At 35.3% G+C, this 16,376-nt stretch overlaps 1 protein-coding gene across 5 annotated transcripts in view; it reads left to right on the top strand.

Moving 5' to 3' along the window:
* The window catches only part of LOC117920991, a 32,894-nt gene extending 17,133 nt beyond the window's left edge, over positions 1–15,761 (top strand). For 2 of the 5 annotated variants that reach the window (XM_034838728.1, XM_034838726.1), the window contains one exon: positions 15,323–15,761. In XM_034838728.1, coding sequence (XP_034694619.1) covers positions 15,323–15,367 — 45 coding nt within the window. In that variant the 3' untranslated portion in view covers positions 15,368–15,761. Of the gene's footprint in view, positions 1–13,357; positions 13,485–15,322 lie in introns of those variants that run through there. The other 3 variants (XM_034838725.1, XM_034838724.1, XM_034838727.1) reach the window with 3 other exon arrangements.
* The last annotated feature ends 615 nt before the right edge of the window (positions 15,762–16,376 follow it).

The raw sequence follows: 16,376 nt of genomic DNA, 5'->3' as shown, positions 1-16,376 counted from the left end.
TTTAAGAGCCCATTTGAGAGTGATTTTGATAGGGTTAGAAGTGCTTTCTAATGCTTGGACGTGCTCCCTTACAAAAATTGGGTGTTTGATAAACTTTTAAAGATCTAAAGACCCTCTTGAAGTGATTCTTTGACGATCACTTGGTAGGAGATTCTTCCAAAAATCACTTTTTTGTTTTATAACACATTACCAAAAATACTATCATTTTTTTTTTATACAGGTAAAAACAATCGTATCAAAAGCACCTAAAACGCGGCTAAAGTATGCACGATGTATACAATGCCAAAAAAGGGAGGGATTCACAAAAAAACAACACCCTTGCTTCACTTACAACCTAACTAATCAATAAAGTCAAATAAAGACAAAGTGCTAGACCCTAAATGTACCTTGACCCACTCCAAAAACATGTACATGAAGGAGCGTAAAATAACATGGTATGTCAAGTCTGAATCTTCAAAAGTTCTTTGATTTCTCTCTTTCCAAAGGGTCCAAAATAAGCATAAAGGAGCTGCTCTCCACATCTTCTTCCTTTTTTTCCCAACAAAGGATCCCTGCTAGCTAAGAAGGGCATCCTTGATTGAGAAAGACATTACCCATTGGACATTAAAAAGAGCAAGGATGAGGTGCCACGACAAAGTCACCTTTGGATAGTGGAGAAGGATATAGTTTGCCGACTCTTCTTCATCTTTACACAAATAACACCTGCTTGGAAGACACCAACCCATCCTTTTTAGCTGATCTAGAGTTAAATTTTTTTCCCAAACTGCTTCCCAAGCAAAAAAACTGATCATCATTGGGACCAAAGGGTTCCACACAATACCGAATGGGAAGCCCTTTGGAAAGCACCCTATTAGGGATTGGTAAAAGGACTTCACTGTAAAGGTGCCTCCCTTTGTTACCCACCAAGCCATGACATCCTCAACACTACTTCTAATCACTTACCCTTGCAACCTATTAAGCAGCTCTTCCACCTCTCCCAATTCCCAATCATTTATTTGTCTTGTGAACACTGGGTTTCAACAATCCTCACCCCCAACCTACTCCCACATCTGGTTTACCCAAGTTTTTGTATCAATGGCAATTGAAAACAACTTTAGAAAAGCCATTGCCAAAGGATCCTTAAAAAACAACCCTGTTGTTGAATTCCTTCCACCCATTCCGGATTGCCTTCCAAAAACCCACCCCATAACCTTTCCTCGAAACTCTAGAACACTACCCCCCTTCTTCCTCTCCATACTTCCCTATAATCACCAACTTCCACAGAGCCTCATTCTCAGAAGCAAATCTCCTACTCCATTTTCCAAGGAGGGCTTTGTTCAAAGTGGACAACTTTCTAATCCCCAGACCTCCATCCCTTTTATCCAAGCTAACTAATGACCAATTCACCAAATGAGGCTTCCTTTGGAGCTCCCCTCCCCCCAAAGGAAATCTATTTGAAGCTTCTCCAATCTAAGGCTTGCCTTATGTGGGATTATAAATAAAGACATATAGTAGATTGGTAGACTAGATAAAGTGCTCTTAATTAAAGTCAATCTCCCTCCTTTCGATTAGTAATGTCTTTTCCATATAACGAGTCTTTTCTGAAATCTTTTCCCCACTACATCCCAAATAGGTAAAGACTTGAGGGAAGCGCCCAAAGGTAGGCTCAGATAAGTAGAAGGGAGAGAGCCCACTTTACATCTCACCATCCTAGCCAACTCTTTTGCATTAGAAACCTCTCCCATTGGGATTAACTTAGTCTTATTCAAGTTAATTTTAAGACTGGAAATCACCTCAAACCACATGAAAGCCCAACTCAAAGCCTCCAAATGCTCCTTATTTGAGCATTTTTTTTGTTTATAACCAAATGCTAAATGATTATCCTTAAAAGCGTTTCTAATGGAAGTGCTAGTAATAGAAGTGCTACAACTATAAGCATTTTAATGACAATCACTTCCAAATGGACTCTAGGTCTCTATGGTTGGAGGAATATATTAAGCAAAAAACCATAAAATTTTCAAAATTCTCTTGTTCTTTTTCATCGCCAGTTTTCTTCTGAAGGGGACAGGAAAACAAAAAGCTATATTCTTTCCAAGTAAGTTTTTCCTTAAATTGTAGAGATTTGGAGAGGGTCACTTCTCTATATTGAATTAAAAAATTGTGTTCTTTGCCTCTTACTCTAAAATATTTGTTTGTAATCAAGCTGAATAGAATTATCTGTAAACAAGTTGAATAAAATTGTGTCCCTCTTACTCTATACTGAATTATGTCTCTGCTTCCCATTGTAGTATCCGCTTAAGGGAAATCTTAAGTGGATTGTTACCAAAATTGATGCGTCACAATAATTAAAACCTTCAGTTAACAATTTTGTAGTTGGTGGGTCAAGCGTCTTAGTAAAAGTAATGGTTTAGGATATTTGAATATGGAATCCAATTGATAAGGTTTAAGGCTAATGTCTTTTTAAGGTACATAATTGCTGGAATTCTTGGAAGTAGGTTGCTGAAATTTCTGGTAAACGCCTGAATTGGGTTTCAGGTGTTTGGATGATGGGCTAAAGATCATAATAGGTTGAGGATTAGAGAAGTAGAATGTTTTTAGTTGACAATTCCGGACAAAATTCCTAAGTGTCCCCTAACTTGGTTTACCAATCCCTCTTCGGACTACTCGACTTTGAAGACTAAGACTTTGCTAAGAGGCCGAGGTATGTAGCTGAGTGTGTGATGATTGAATATGAATCAACCTTGTTTTTCATCTTTAAATGAGTTAAGAAAGTTGGGAGAAATAGTTTTTGGTGTAAGGCTTTTATTCCCTTGTTTCTGGATTGATCCAAGTGCAGGGGCAGATCGATCCAACTAACCTGATTCTAAGATCAATTTCCAGCCCTTGGATTAAGGGCTTCATTCTCATTTAAAATCAAACTTTCTCCCATTTTTGGAAGCTAAGAGAGCTGCAGCTGTGTGAGAGTTTTTCCTTCCTCTCCATTTTGAATGTGTTTGCCTCCTAAGAAAATCCCACGAGTTTTTCCCATAAATTTTTCTTAAAATGGATTTTCTGAAAATGAACATGGGTTGATTTTTGAAACATTCATCTCTCATTCTCTTGGTTTTGTGCAAAAACCCATTTTCTTGGTTGGTGCGGACTCCAAGTGTGCTCCGAAAGATGAATGTGAGAAGCTGAAAGTGAAGGTACTAGTCAAGTGGTCTGGGAAGGATTGATTGACTTGAGCTAGGTAGTACCTTGTACTCAGTTTTTATTCTTCATAGTGGAGTTTTTCAATCGGTGGTAGGCCCGTGGTTTTTGATCTCTTCGGAGATTTTCCACGTAAATATATGGTGTCACATTGTCTCTCTTTCTCTTCATAACATCAATTTGTTTAGTTTCAACAATTTATTAGAATTTTGATTGTCTACTACTTGATTGATTGATGAAGAGAAATGACTATGAATCATCTTTGAAACTATTTCTGATTGTTGATCATTGACATTTTGAAGTATATTGATCTTGCATTTATCTGAATGTATTTTAAGTTGATTTGAGTTTGGGAGTGTTGGATCATGTGCATGTGAATAACATTTTAATATTGTTGGGGAGTGTTGTTGCATTCATATATGCATGTGATTTATAATTTTTGTTTTTGAGAATGTGTGAAGAGAAGAAAAATATTCAAAAAGTTTCAAGGTTTGCTAATTTGAGTTGAGGATTTTTTTTAATTGGTCAAAACACCTATTCCCTCCCCCCCCTCTCCCCCATTGAGATTCACTTTTTCAATTGGTATCAAAGCATTGAAATGATTACCCAAACATGAGCTTCACCCTTAGGATCAATTTTTAACTTGAGGATCACTAAGGTGGCCTTGACAACAACATAACATAAGGGATGTCCCAATTTTGCAATGGAGGCTTTTTACACTTGAAATATTGCCAAAGAGCCATAACCATTCCGGGAAACTTAATATTTTTCTTTTTCTTTTCTTTTCCTTTTTCCTTTTTTTTTTTTTTTTTTTTAAATTTCAAAGAGAGGGCAAACAATCAAGAAGAACAATCTCTAACACTCAAGGATATTCCAGGTGACTTTACTCACTCTTTAATGCTCATTAGATAAACATAAGTTTGCATTTAGACTATAAAGAGCATTACTCACCATTTATGCAATCACAAGGTTCAACCATGAGCTGTTGCTCACTTGAAAGAAATGAAGCTAACCTTTTATGGTTTATCTAATCAAATCAAAATAGCAAGGATTCAATATCATGTTTATCAATCAAGCCATGGAGATAAAAACATCTTGAAGCTTTTAAGATCATTATGAGTCAATCTAACTTTTAAACAAAAGAATAAGCATGTCACTCTCATGAACTCAACAATTTTTGAAAATTTATGAAAAATGAAGAAAAGATTGAACCAAAGCAAAAAGAACACCACCACAAGGACACTTCGGAACTTGAGAAGACACCTAGGACTCAAAGATATGCAAGAAGAGAGTCCTAGACAAGTTCTAGAGGCAGTTAACAGAGAGTATATAAACCTATGGGGCTCCTAAGTGATTCAAACCTAGAAACGTCCAAAGGTTTAGTAATATTGTTAGCAATTTGACCCTCTATAGGGAAAAACTCTAGTGAAACAACCTTGTCTTCTACCAAGTCTTGGATGAAGTGATGCTTAATGTCCACATGTTTTGATCTAGAATGAAGAACATGGTTCTGTAACCTATCAACAACATTGGCATCATCAAATTTTCTCCCCTTATCAATCCTAACTTTTACAATGAGATGCTCTTTTTCATTTTGCAACAGTCTATGTTGCAACAAGTGATTACCACATGTAATTTTAGAACTTCCACACACAAGAGAAAATGATGAAGGAGATTTTTGACTAACAACATAACAATTATCATAAGTTCTCAAGCCAATCATCACACATGCATCATTCAAGTCAAACACCTTGCAAAGATTTTGTGAAAATTAGACATCGAACTCATTCTCACACATTTGGCTTATGCTAATTAAGTTAGCCTCTAAACCTTCAACATACAAGACCTTTTCAAGATTAGGAATGTTGGGGGCATAAATGGTACCTTTGCCTTTCACTCTAGTCACATTACCATCTCCAAATGTCACATTTCCTCCACCAAATTTAGTGAATGAAGTGAACAAAGATCTATTTCCAGTCATATGATGTGAACATCCACTATCAAGATACTATGAGTGTGACTCACTAGCTGTAAGTATGGACAACAAAACGCTTCAATTCATTCTTTTTCACCCAAATTTGTTTAACATTTGAGACTTTTGACTTTTCATTTAAAGTGCTTCCTTTCAACTCACCATTATGAGGGATCTTTGAGCTCTTCTTAGATACTCTCTTATTCTCATTCAACAACCTATTCTTCAAAGTATGACATTCATTCATTAGGTTGGTCAACTTCCTTTGAAAATTATCAAACAATCTTGCATAACATTTATCAAAAGTGTCTCATTTTTCCACAATGATTGCAATGAAACTTTATTTGAGAATGAGTTTTCTTAGGAAATTCTTTTTCACAAGGCTTAACAAAAATTGTTTTACTACTACTTGGAGTAGCATTTCCACGAAGAAATCCTAAGCCTATTTTATCAAAAGGTTCATGCCCTGAATTAATCAACTCATTAAGTCTAGAGCTAGGATGTAACTCTTCCTTTTTAGGACTTAACTCATCCTTAAACATTTGATTTTCACTTTTCAACACATCACATTTTTTCTTCACTTCCAAATGTTCATTTTCAAGAAATGCAATTTTATCAAGCAAAGCCTTCCTTTCTCCCTTTAAAACATCAACCTCATTGATTAAAATCTTCTTAGAAGCCTTCCACTTGACCTTTTCTTGTTTAAGGCTCAAACACTCCTAATGCAAAGTCTCATATGTTGTGTCAAAACTCATGTCATCATCATTGGAGTCACTTGACTCACTTGAAGCTTCTTCTAAAAGAGGTTCCCCATTGACACTTGCAACAAAGGCTATGAAGTTAGTGCATTCCTCACTTCCATTGGATTCTTTTTCACTTGATTGATTAGACTCAGAGTCACTCCAAGTAACTTGCATGGCCTTCTTATCCTTTTTCTTTGAAAGACATTCAAATGCATTTAAAGCACTCAATTTTCAACTCCTTTTTCACACCTTTCTCCATCTTTTTCTCTTTTCCAATTGAGTTCCTCCATTTTTTTACCATCATTTGATTCTTTCTTGGCTTTTCTGAATTTCATGTACTTGAATTTTTTAGCAAACTTAGTAAGTTCAACCTCCGACATTTTCTCATCATCCTCACTTTCGGAACTTAGGGACTCTTCTTTAATAGCTTTTAAAGCAATTTCCTTAGCTTTCCTAGGTGATACAAGGGTCATCTCAAAGGTTTGGAGAGAACCTACAAGTTCATCTATCTTCAAGGACTCCACATCCTTAGACTCTTCAATGGCGGTGACCTTAGCTCTAAATCTCTTCGGAAGAGATCTTAAAATTTTTCTAACCACCTTAGAGTTAGAGATGAGTTCACTTGGATTGAAGTTAGAATTCACAATGTCCATCAGTTTTGCATGAAATTCTCTAAAAGTTTTATGATCATCCATCCTAGTGGTCTCAAACCTAGATGTCAACATTTGAAGTTTGGACACTTTCACAACATTAGTGCCTTCATGAGTCACTTGGAGGATATCCCAAGCCTCCTTAGCCAAAGTACATGTGGCTATCCTACGGAATTCATCCGTGCTAATGACATTAAAGATGGAATACATGGCTCTATCATTGTTCTCACTAGCTTCATTATCACCTCTATCTCATTCCAACTTAGGCTTGATAACATTAGTTGGTCTACCTTCTCTATCCAACACCTTAGGTGGAGACCAACCAAATTCAACGGCATTCCAAACTTTTTCACTTTGCATTTTGAAAAAATATTGCATTCTCACTTTCCAATGAGAATAATTTTTGCCGGTTAAAAATGGTGGTCTCCCAATGGAAGTTCCCTCTTGATGAGGTTCCATGATTGAGATTCCAGGAACGAAAATAATGTTTTTTTTTTTAAAGTGGAATACACCTAGAAAAAGGGTGAATAGGTGTTTTGACCAATAAAAAAAATTCTCAATTCAAATTAGCAAACCTTGAAACTTTTTGAATATTTTTCTTCTCTTCACACATGCTAAAAAATACAAATTATAAATCACATGCATATATGAATGCAACAACACTCGCCAACAATATTAAAATGCAATTCACATGCACATGATCCAACACTCCCAAACTAAAATTAACTTAAACTAAATTCAGATAAATGCAAAATCAATATACCTCAAAATGTCAATGATCAACAATCAGAAACAACTTCAAAGATGATTCATAGCCATTTCTCTCCATCAATCAATCAAGTAGTAGACACTCAAAATTTTAATAAATTGCTGAATCTAAACAAAATATGTTAACAAGAGAGAGGGACAATGAGACACCAGATTTTAACATGGAAAACCTTCGAAGAGATAAAAAACCACGGGCCTACAACCGATCGAATAAAAATTGAATACAAGGTTTTACCTAGTTCAAGCCAACCAATCTTTCCCAGACCATTTGACTAGTACTTGTCACTTTCAGCTTCTCACCTTCTTATCCCGGAGCATACTTGGAGTCCACACCAAGCTCAATCTCGGCCTCTTCTTGAATCCACACAAGAAGAAAATGGGTTTTTACACAAAACTAAGAGAATGAGAGATGAATGTTTCATAAATCAACCCATGTTCATTTTTAGAAAATCCATTAAAACAAAATTTCTTGGAAAACTTGGATGAGATTTTCTTGGAGCAAGCAACCTCAAAGAGAAAAGGGAATGAGGAGAACAAGAACGACTGCTACAATTTCTCACTTTTAGAAATGGGAGAAAGTTTGATTTTAATTGAGAATAAGCCCTTAATCCAAGGGCTGAGAATTGATCTTAGAATAAGATTAGTTGGATCGATCTACCCCTGCACCTGGATCATTCAGAAATAAGGGAATAAAAGCCTTGCACTAAAAACTATTTCTCCTAGCTTTCTTAACTCATTTAAAGATGAAAAACAAGGTTGATTCATATTCAATCACCGCACACTCGGCTACATACCTCGGCTTCTTAGCAAAGTCTAAGTCTTCAAAGTCGAGTAGTCCAAAGAGGGATTGATAAATCGAGTTAGGGGACACTTAGGAATTTTGTTCGGAATTGCCAACCTAGCTAAACGCTCACAATCTCCCTTTTTGGCAATTCTGGGACAAAACCCTTTACAACATGAATGAGTACAATTAAGTAAGCCCTATCCAACTCTCATATAAGACCACTCACTCAAAACCTCACCAAAGGTACTACAATACCTGCAAATAAATTTCAAGAAAAACATTAGTAGCACCTGCACATATTTCCAAGATGCTTCCACAAGTTTCAAATGAATTGACACACAAATATCCACAAAGATCACTTGTCTAAAGATAGTCAATATGCATTCATGAGTCCAAAACCATGTTCAATATCCACAAATACACAAAAAAAAGTTATCATGATCAACATATCAAATATCCAAAGCAACAAAACACAAAGAAATTGTCATGATCAACTACATGTCATATTACCATCCATGTAAAATGTAAAATGTCTCCCCCTTTTTGTCCCAAAAGGAGACAAAGAATTGTCCAAAATAAGCAAAGTATATAAGACTAGCAAAATGAACATGATATCAAAAGAAAGCTATCTAAAAAGATAGCTAGCTACTATATGACTAAGAGAGATGCTTATGGACAAAGTCTTCAAAAGCGTGCAACTGATCCATGTTGCAAAGCATTTGTCCATCAATTAGTGAGAAACCTCTCTCCATATGAGATTGGAGTTGAGAAATCTGCTCAGACAACAAGGTGGATTGAGCAGAAATTTTCTCATCTAATGCATCAAATCTAACACAAAGTAGAGCTAGGACACTGGAATTTACAGTTGAATTTGAGTCACTTTCACCAATTTTGCTCTTAGCTCTACTACGACACCTTCTTCTTAGAACCAAGGGCACCCTTAATCTGTTCCTGACTTCGATTCCAAGATGAAGTATCAATGGGACCCATGGGTTCAAGAAAGAAAGAATTTATGAGAAATTCAACCCTATCCCTTTGGCAAAGTTTTATGATTAAAATGTCATAAGAAAGAACCTCCTTCTTAGACATGGAAGGATCTCCTCGAACAATCATTTCTTCTAAGATGGAAGATGCTAGGTTGATGGGTTCTCTTTGAAGAAATCCGGACAAGATAATGCAACTCTTCTTACAAATATTTGCCCGATGAGAAGGGAGATAAACAGAGAATGTTAGAAAAGTCGCCAACACCCATGCATGACAAGATATGCTACTAGTGTGTACAACTGAGCCTAGCTGATCTTGAACCTCTCCCCATAAGTCAATAGACACTCTATCCAACAACTCATAGGTGATTTCCAAATCACTCACAGAGGGTGCTTCAACCAATGGGATGCCTAAGACTTTAGCAATCACCTCTGGAGTGACTTTAACAACAATTCCAAAGAGACTTGACTTTAGGTAGGACTCATCCAAGTCATGTTCAATAATATTTGAATAAAATATTCGAACAATAGGATCACACATGGTCCCAATGAAGCTTGCTAGAGGAAGCCAACCTAGTTCTACAAACATTGTAGAAATTGGTGTGTCGAGAAATGATTCTAGATGAAGTTGTCTCTCAAGAATAAGAGACCTTTGATGATAATCCTTGGTGTACAGGTCTCTACAGAACTTTGCCAGGAAAGCATTGAAAGGAATCCCATCAATGGAAGTTTTCGCAAGAGCCTTAGGGATACTGGGAGGCTAGACAGGTGGATTGGTGGGCAAATTCTCATCTCGAGCACCGTTTGGGGTCCTAGAGGATGACCCTTTAATAGGGGTTTTGCTCCCACGACCTTTTGAAGGCACAGTTCTAAGTAAAAATACAAAGAACCAAGCAACCAAAGATTGAAACAGTATTAGATATAAAACAATCCACTCAAACAACCTATTGTGAGAAAATCACACAAAAACTAACAAGCAAAACCAATGGAGGATGACCAAACCTGAACACAGAGGAATAGGGGTTGCGAGAGCCGAAATCCTGTGACGGAGAAGACATAGACACAACTACAAGAAGAAGAACTCGCCAAAAAGGATGTTTGTAGCAATAGATGGAGCATTAGTCGACGACAAAAGCTAAAGCATAGGCCAACAACTAACACTAGAGAAAATGCAGACAAAAAGGAAGGAAATGCAATAAGAGAAATTCCAAATCCCTAAACATGCATTTGTGAAAAATTCCCTTTTTGTCCCCAGCAGGTTATACTCACATGGTTTAATGGACGAGAGGCATTTTCATAATTTAAAGTTAAAAAAAAATTGTAAAAGTCAAAAATCCCAAAATCATTTTAATTTTCTCATTTCTCTCAAAGCCCTAAGGCTTTTGTTCCAGAGAAGAGAACCTTTCTTCTCTGCATATCTTCTTTAGCTTTCACCGCCGTTTGTTAATTCCGGTCACTATCGTCGGAAATCATCATCGTTGGTGTTCTCTTCCAGTCATTCCCATTCCACTCTCATTGTCATTCAACACAACTCATCCCCTAGGTTTGCACAGTCAGCACATCCTGTTTCGCCTGTTGTTTTTGGCTCTTGCCGTTGGCTTATAGTTCTCCACTATTTCCGGCAGGATCTTCATTCTATCTCGATTTGCTCAGCTCGTTTTTTTTTTATTGTTTTTTGTTTATCGCCGACCTTTATTTCCTTTCTTTCTGTCAACATTTTCTTCGATGTTAGTCATCGGCCTATGTTTCAACTTTTGTCGCATATTAGTGCTCCATCTGTTGCTACTGACATTTTTTTTGGCGAGTTCTTCTTCTTGTAGTTGTGTCTATGTCTTCTCCGTCACAGGATCTCTGCTCTCGCAACCCCTATTTCTCTATGTTCAGGTTTATTCATCCTCCACTAGTTTTGCTTGTTAGTTTTTGTGTGAGATTTTCTCACAATAGGCTGTTTGAGTGGATTGTTTTATATCTAATACTGTTTCAATCTTTGATTGCTTGGTTCTTTGTATTTTTACTTAGAACTATGCCTCCAAAAGGTCATGGGAGCAAAACCCCTGTTAAAGGGTCATCCTCTAAGACCCCAAAAAGTGCTTGAGATGAGAATTTACTCATCAATCCACCTGTCCAGCCTCCCAGTATCCCTAAGGCTCTTGCAAAAACTTCCATTGATGGGATTCCTTTCAATGCTTTCCCAACAAAGTTCTGTGGAAACCTATACACCAAGGATTATCGTCAAAAGTTTCTTGTTCTTGAGAGACAACTTCATCTAGAATCATTTCTTGACACACCAATTCCTGCACTGTTTGTAGAACTAGGTTGACTTCCTTTAGCAAGCTTCATTGGGACTACATGTGATCCTATTGTTCGAATGTTTTATTCGAATATTATTGAACATGACTTGGATGAGTCCTACCTAAAGTCAAGTCTCTTTGGAATTGTTGTTAAAGTCACTCCAGAGGTGATTGCTAAAGTCTTAGGCATCCCATTGGTTGAAGCACCCTCTGTGAGTGATTTGGAAATCACCTATGAGTTGTTGGATAGAGTGTCTATTGACTTATGGGGAGAGGTTCAAGATCAGCTAGGCTCAGTTGTACACACTAGTAGCATATCTTGTCATGCATGGGTGTTGGCGACTTTTCTAACATTCTCTGTTTATCTCTCTTCTCACCGGGCAGATATTTGTAAGAAGAGCTGCATTATCTTGTCCGGATTTCTTCAAAGAGAACCCATCAACCTAGCATCTTCCATCTTAGAAGAAATGATTGTTCGAGGAGATCCTTCCATGTCTAAGAAGGAGGTTCTTTCTTATGACATTTTAATCATAAAACTTTGCCAAAGGGACAAGGTTGAATTTCTCATAAATTCTTTCTCTCTTGAACCAATGGGTCCCATTGATACCTCATCTTGGAATCGAAGTCAGGAATAGATTAAGGGTGCCCTTGGTTCTAAGAAGAAGGTGTGTCGTAGTAGAGCTAAGAGCAAAATTGGTGAAAGTGACTCAGATTCAGCTGTAGATTCTAGTGTCCTAGCTCAACTTTGTGCTAGGTTTGATATATTGGATGAGAAAATTTCTGCTCAATCCACTTTGTTATTTGAGCAGATTTCTCAACTCCAATCTCATATGGAGAGAGGCTTCTCACTAATTGATGGACAAATGCTTTGCAACATGGATCAACTGCACGCTCTTGAAGACTTTGTCCAGAAGCATCTCTCTTAGCCATATAACAACTAGTTATCTTTTTAGATAGCTTTCTTTTGATATCATGTTCATTTTGCTAGTCTTATATACTTTGTTTATTTTGAATAACTCTTTGTCTCATTCTAGGACAAAAAGGGGGAGACATTTTACACTTTACATGGATGGTGATATGACATGTAGTTCATCATGACAATTTCTTTGTGTTTTGTTGCTTTGGATATTTGATATGTTGATCATGATCACTTTTTTGTGTATTTGTGGATATTGGACATGGTTTTGGACTCATGAATGCATATTGACTATCTTTAGACAAGTGATCTTTGTGGATATATGTGGATATTTGTGTGTCAATTCATTTGAAACTTGTGGAAGCGCCTTGGTAATATGTGCAGGTGTTACTAATGTTTTTCTTGAGATTTATTTGTAGGTATTGTAGTACCTTTGGTGAGGTTTTGAGTGAGTGAGTGGCCTTGTATGAGAGTTGGGTAGGGCTTACTTAATTTTACTCATTCGTGTTGTAAAAGGTTTTGTCCTAAAATTGCCAAAGGGGGAGATTGTGAGTGTTTAGCTAGGTTGGCAATTCCGGACAAAATTCCTAAGTGTCCCCTAACTCGGTTTACCAATCCCTCTTCAGACTACTCAACTTTGAAGACTAAGACTTTGCTAAGAGGTCGAGGTATGTAGTCGAGTGTGTGGTGATTGAATATGAATCAACCCTATTTTTCATCTTTAAATGAGTTAAGAAAGTTGGGAGAAATAGTTTTTGGTGCAAGACTTTTATTCCCCTGTTTCTGGATTGATCCAACTAATCTGATTCTAAGATCAATTTCCAGCCCTTGGATTAAGGGCTTCACATTCATTTAAAATCAAACTTTCTCCCATCTCTGGAAGCTGAGAGAGTTGCAGTCGTGTGAGAATTTTTCCTTCCTCTTAATTTTGAGTGTGTTTGCCTCCTAAGAAAAAATCCCATGAGTTTTTCCCATAAATTTTTCTTAAAATGGATTTTCTAAAAATGAACATGGGTTAATTTTTGAAACATTCATCTCTTATTCTCTTGGTTTTGTGCAAAAACCCATTTTCTTCTTGTGAGGATTCAAGAAGAGGCCAAGATTGAGCTTTGGAGCGGATTCCAAGTGTGCTCCTGAAGATGAAGGTGAGAAGTTAAAAGTGAAGGTACTAGTCAAGTGGTCCGAAAAGGATTGGTTGGCTTGAGTTAGGTAATACCTTGTACTCAATTTTTATTCTTCATTGTGGAATTTCTCAATCGGTGGTAGGCCCGTGGTTTTTTTATCTCTTTGGAGATTTTCCACGTAAATATATGGTGTCAACATTGTCTCTCTTTCTCTTCATAGCATCAATTTATTCAGTTTCAACAATTTATTAGAATTTTGATTGTCTACTACTTGATTGATTGATGAAGAGAAATAACTATGAATCATCTTTGAAGCTGTTTCTGATTGTTGATCATTGGCATTTTGAGGTATATTAATCTTGCATTTATCTGAATGTAATTTAAGTTGATTTGAGTTTGGGAGTGTTGGATCATGTGCATGTGAATAACATTTTAATATTGTTGGGGAGTGTTGTTGCATTCATATATGCATGTGATTTATAATTTGTGTTTTTGAGAATGTGTGAAGAAAAGAAAAATATTCAAAAAGTTTCAAGGTTTGCTAATTTGAGTTGAGGATTTTTTTAAATTGGTCAAAACACCTATCCCCCCCCCCCCCAGGGTTGATGAAAACTCTTTAGGTTGTTTTTGAAACACTAGAATAGGAATAGGAAATGGTTATTAGTGTGTTTAGGTTATGATATACGTGGGAATAAAAAGTAGGAATGGACATCTCAATGATTCTCATTTATTCCTATGTTGGGATAACTTAAATAAGTGAGATTTCAATTGATCTTTATCTGTAGGTATTTTGATGGTGCAAGAAATGATATAGAATGTGTGAAAAATACTATTTTACCCCTTCCTTTCCATGGGTTTTGTATGACTTTTTATGTTTAATTTTTATTTAATGAGTAAATGTTATTTTTTTCTTAGTCTTATTATTTAGCTAAAAAAAATCTCAAAGGATGTTCTTTTAAAATATATATATATTGAACTATGTGTAAGGGTATTATTGTCAATTTATTTTTTATTTTTTATTTCCATTCCTATTGTTACTAAATGTTGAAATAGAAACAAATAATCATTGTAACCTTATATTTCGAGGTGTATTCAAATATAAGAATTGGAATCATTAAATTCACTTTCATTCAAAAAGAAATAAGAGTGACAACAAAATATTCATTCTCATTCCCCATTTTCACATACCAAACGAAATTCATTCTATTTCTCATTTAGTAATATGATTAGGTTACAATTATAAATGAAAAATATGAATAAAAAATTCATTCATGTGAAAATCAAAACTCACTTATGTAAAGACTTTGATTCCTCTATTGCATCGGCTATTTTGATTCACCTCCATTTTCATTCATATTCTCGTATACCATACACACCCTCATAGACAATATTTATGAGACCATATGTGCTAGAATTCTAAAAATAAACTGTTTTCCTTTCTATCAAAGTCCTGGGAAGAATGTTGTACGAGGACATTAATTTAAGGAAAGTTGTAATGACTTTCCTTGGGATGAAAGATGTTAGATGTTATTAGCTTATATTGTTTTCCTTAATCTGGGCTGCATGGTAATAGAACTATAAGCACTCCATTTGGTTTTAGGAAAGTACTAAGGAATGGAAAAAAAAAAACGTTGAGAAAAATAATTTTTAGGTTCGGTATTTTTTTAATTAAAATTTTAATACTACGAAAAATACAAAAAGTAAAATATAATTAAAATTAGTAGAGAACTTATACATTTTCAAGTTTTTTAATCTTTATGTAGAAGAATTAAAATAAGATAAATAAAACTTAATTTTTATTTATTTATTTTCTTTCATTTTTTTCATTCTTTCTTCTATTTTCTTTCCATTGCACTTGACCTTTGGCATCTATGAAAAATAAGATAACCAGCTTTTTTTTTTCACGGGCAATTTCTTTTGCAGGTGGGATCCTCTGCAGAGCCATTGCAGAAGCGGCCGAGACAGTAGAGGCCATTTCCATTTCCATTTCTGGGGGTTGTCTTGTTCATAATTCTCGATCCAACTTTACAAATGCAGCAAACTCTGCTTGCTCAGTCTGCATTCAATTTCCAGGTCTACAAGGATGATTCACAGGTTCGCCCCAACATGTATGTTGTTCAACATTTTCTAGGTTAATGATCGATTTCTCGGATGATTGCCTCTTAAGTTTGCTGCTGATTGATAGTTTTGATTAGAATTTAGATCCCTAGCTGTATAAACTCATGCTGCTGCAACCATGCTGGTAAGCTTGGTAGTTTGTTTGTTTGGCTACCGAGAAATACAGGAAAAATGATGGAAGTTGAAAATTTTGAAGTCTTAGGTTCTTCACAATGTGATGCAGAATCTTGACATTTTTTTGGCAGCTTGAAAACTGTTCTGACGAGTAATTTTATTGAAAAAAAACTGTATAAATCTATATTTTTGTTTTTTCTTTTTTAAAAGACGACTAAATGTTTTATAGAAAAAAAAAATGAAAATTAAAAACACTTCAAACTTGTTCTAAGAAAAAGTAGGTTTTAAAACAAAATCTTAAAAGGTTGTTTTAAGAAGTAAGGTCGAAAAATGTGATGCTCATAATTGAGAGTTATATCTACCGATTTCTAGAAGTTATATTTGCCCTTCAAATGTTATTTCTAGGCTTTGAGAAGCAGGATTTAGTTCAAATCAATGATTTTCTTTTGACACTTGTTAGACGTTTGATAAATTAAATTAATAACTTAAAATGATTTAATAATTTGATTTAAATTATTAAATAAATTAAATATGTTTAGTAAAATTATTTAATGGTATATTTTAAAAGTAAAAAAAATAAATTTAAATAATAAATAAAAATAATTAACTTATTTTTAAAATAATATTTTTATTTTATTTTATTTTTATCTCATTTACCCTAGTTGTCTCAATGATTTTTTTATTATTTCATGACTTTTATTATTATCCGATCCTTTACCCTAATTATAATTTATAAGAATAAATA

This window comes from Vitis riparia, chromosome 8, assembly GCF_004353265.1.
Source record: "Vitis riparia cultivar Riparia Gloire de Montpellier isolate 1030 chromosome 8, EGFV_Vit.rip_1.0, whole genome shotgun sequence".
NCBI lineage: Eukaryota > Viridiplantae > Streptophyta > Magnoliopsida > Vitales > Vitaceae > Vitis > Vitis riparia.
Note: the sequence above shows the minus strand (reverse complement) of the source record. Positions and strands in the feature narration are given on the sequence as shown.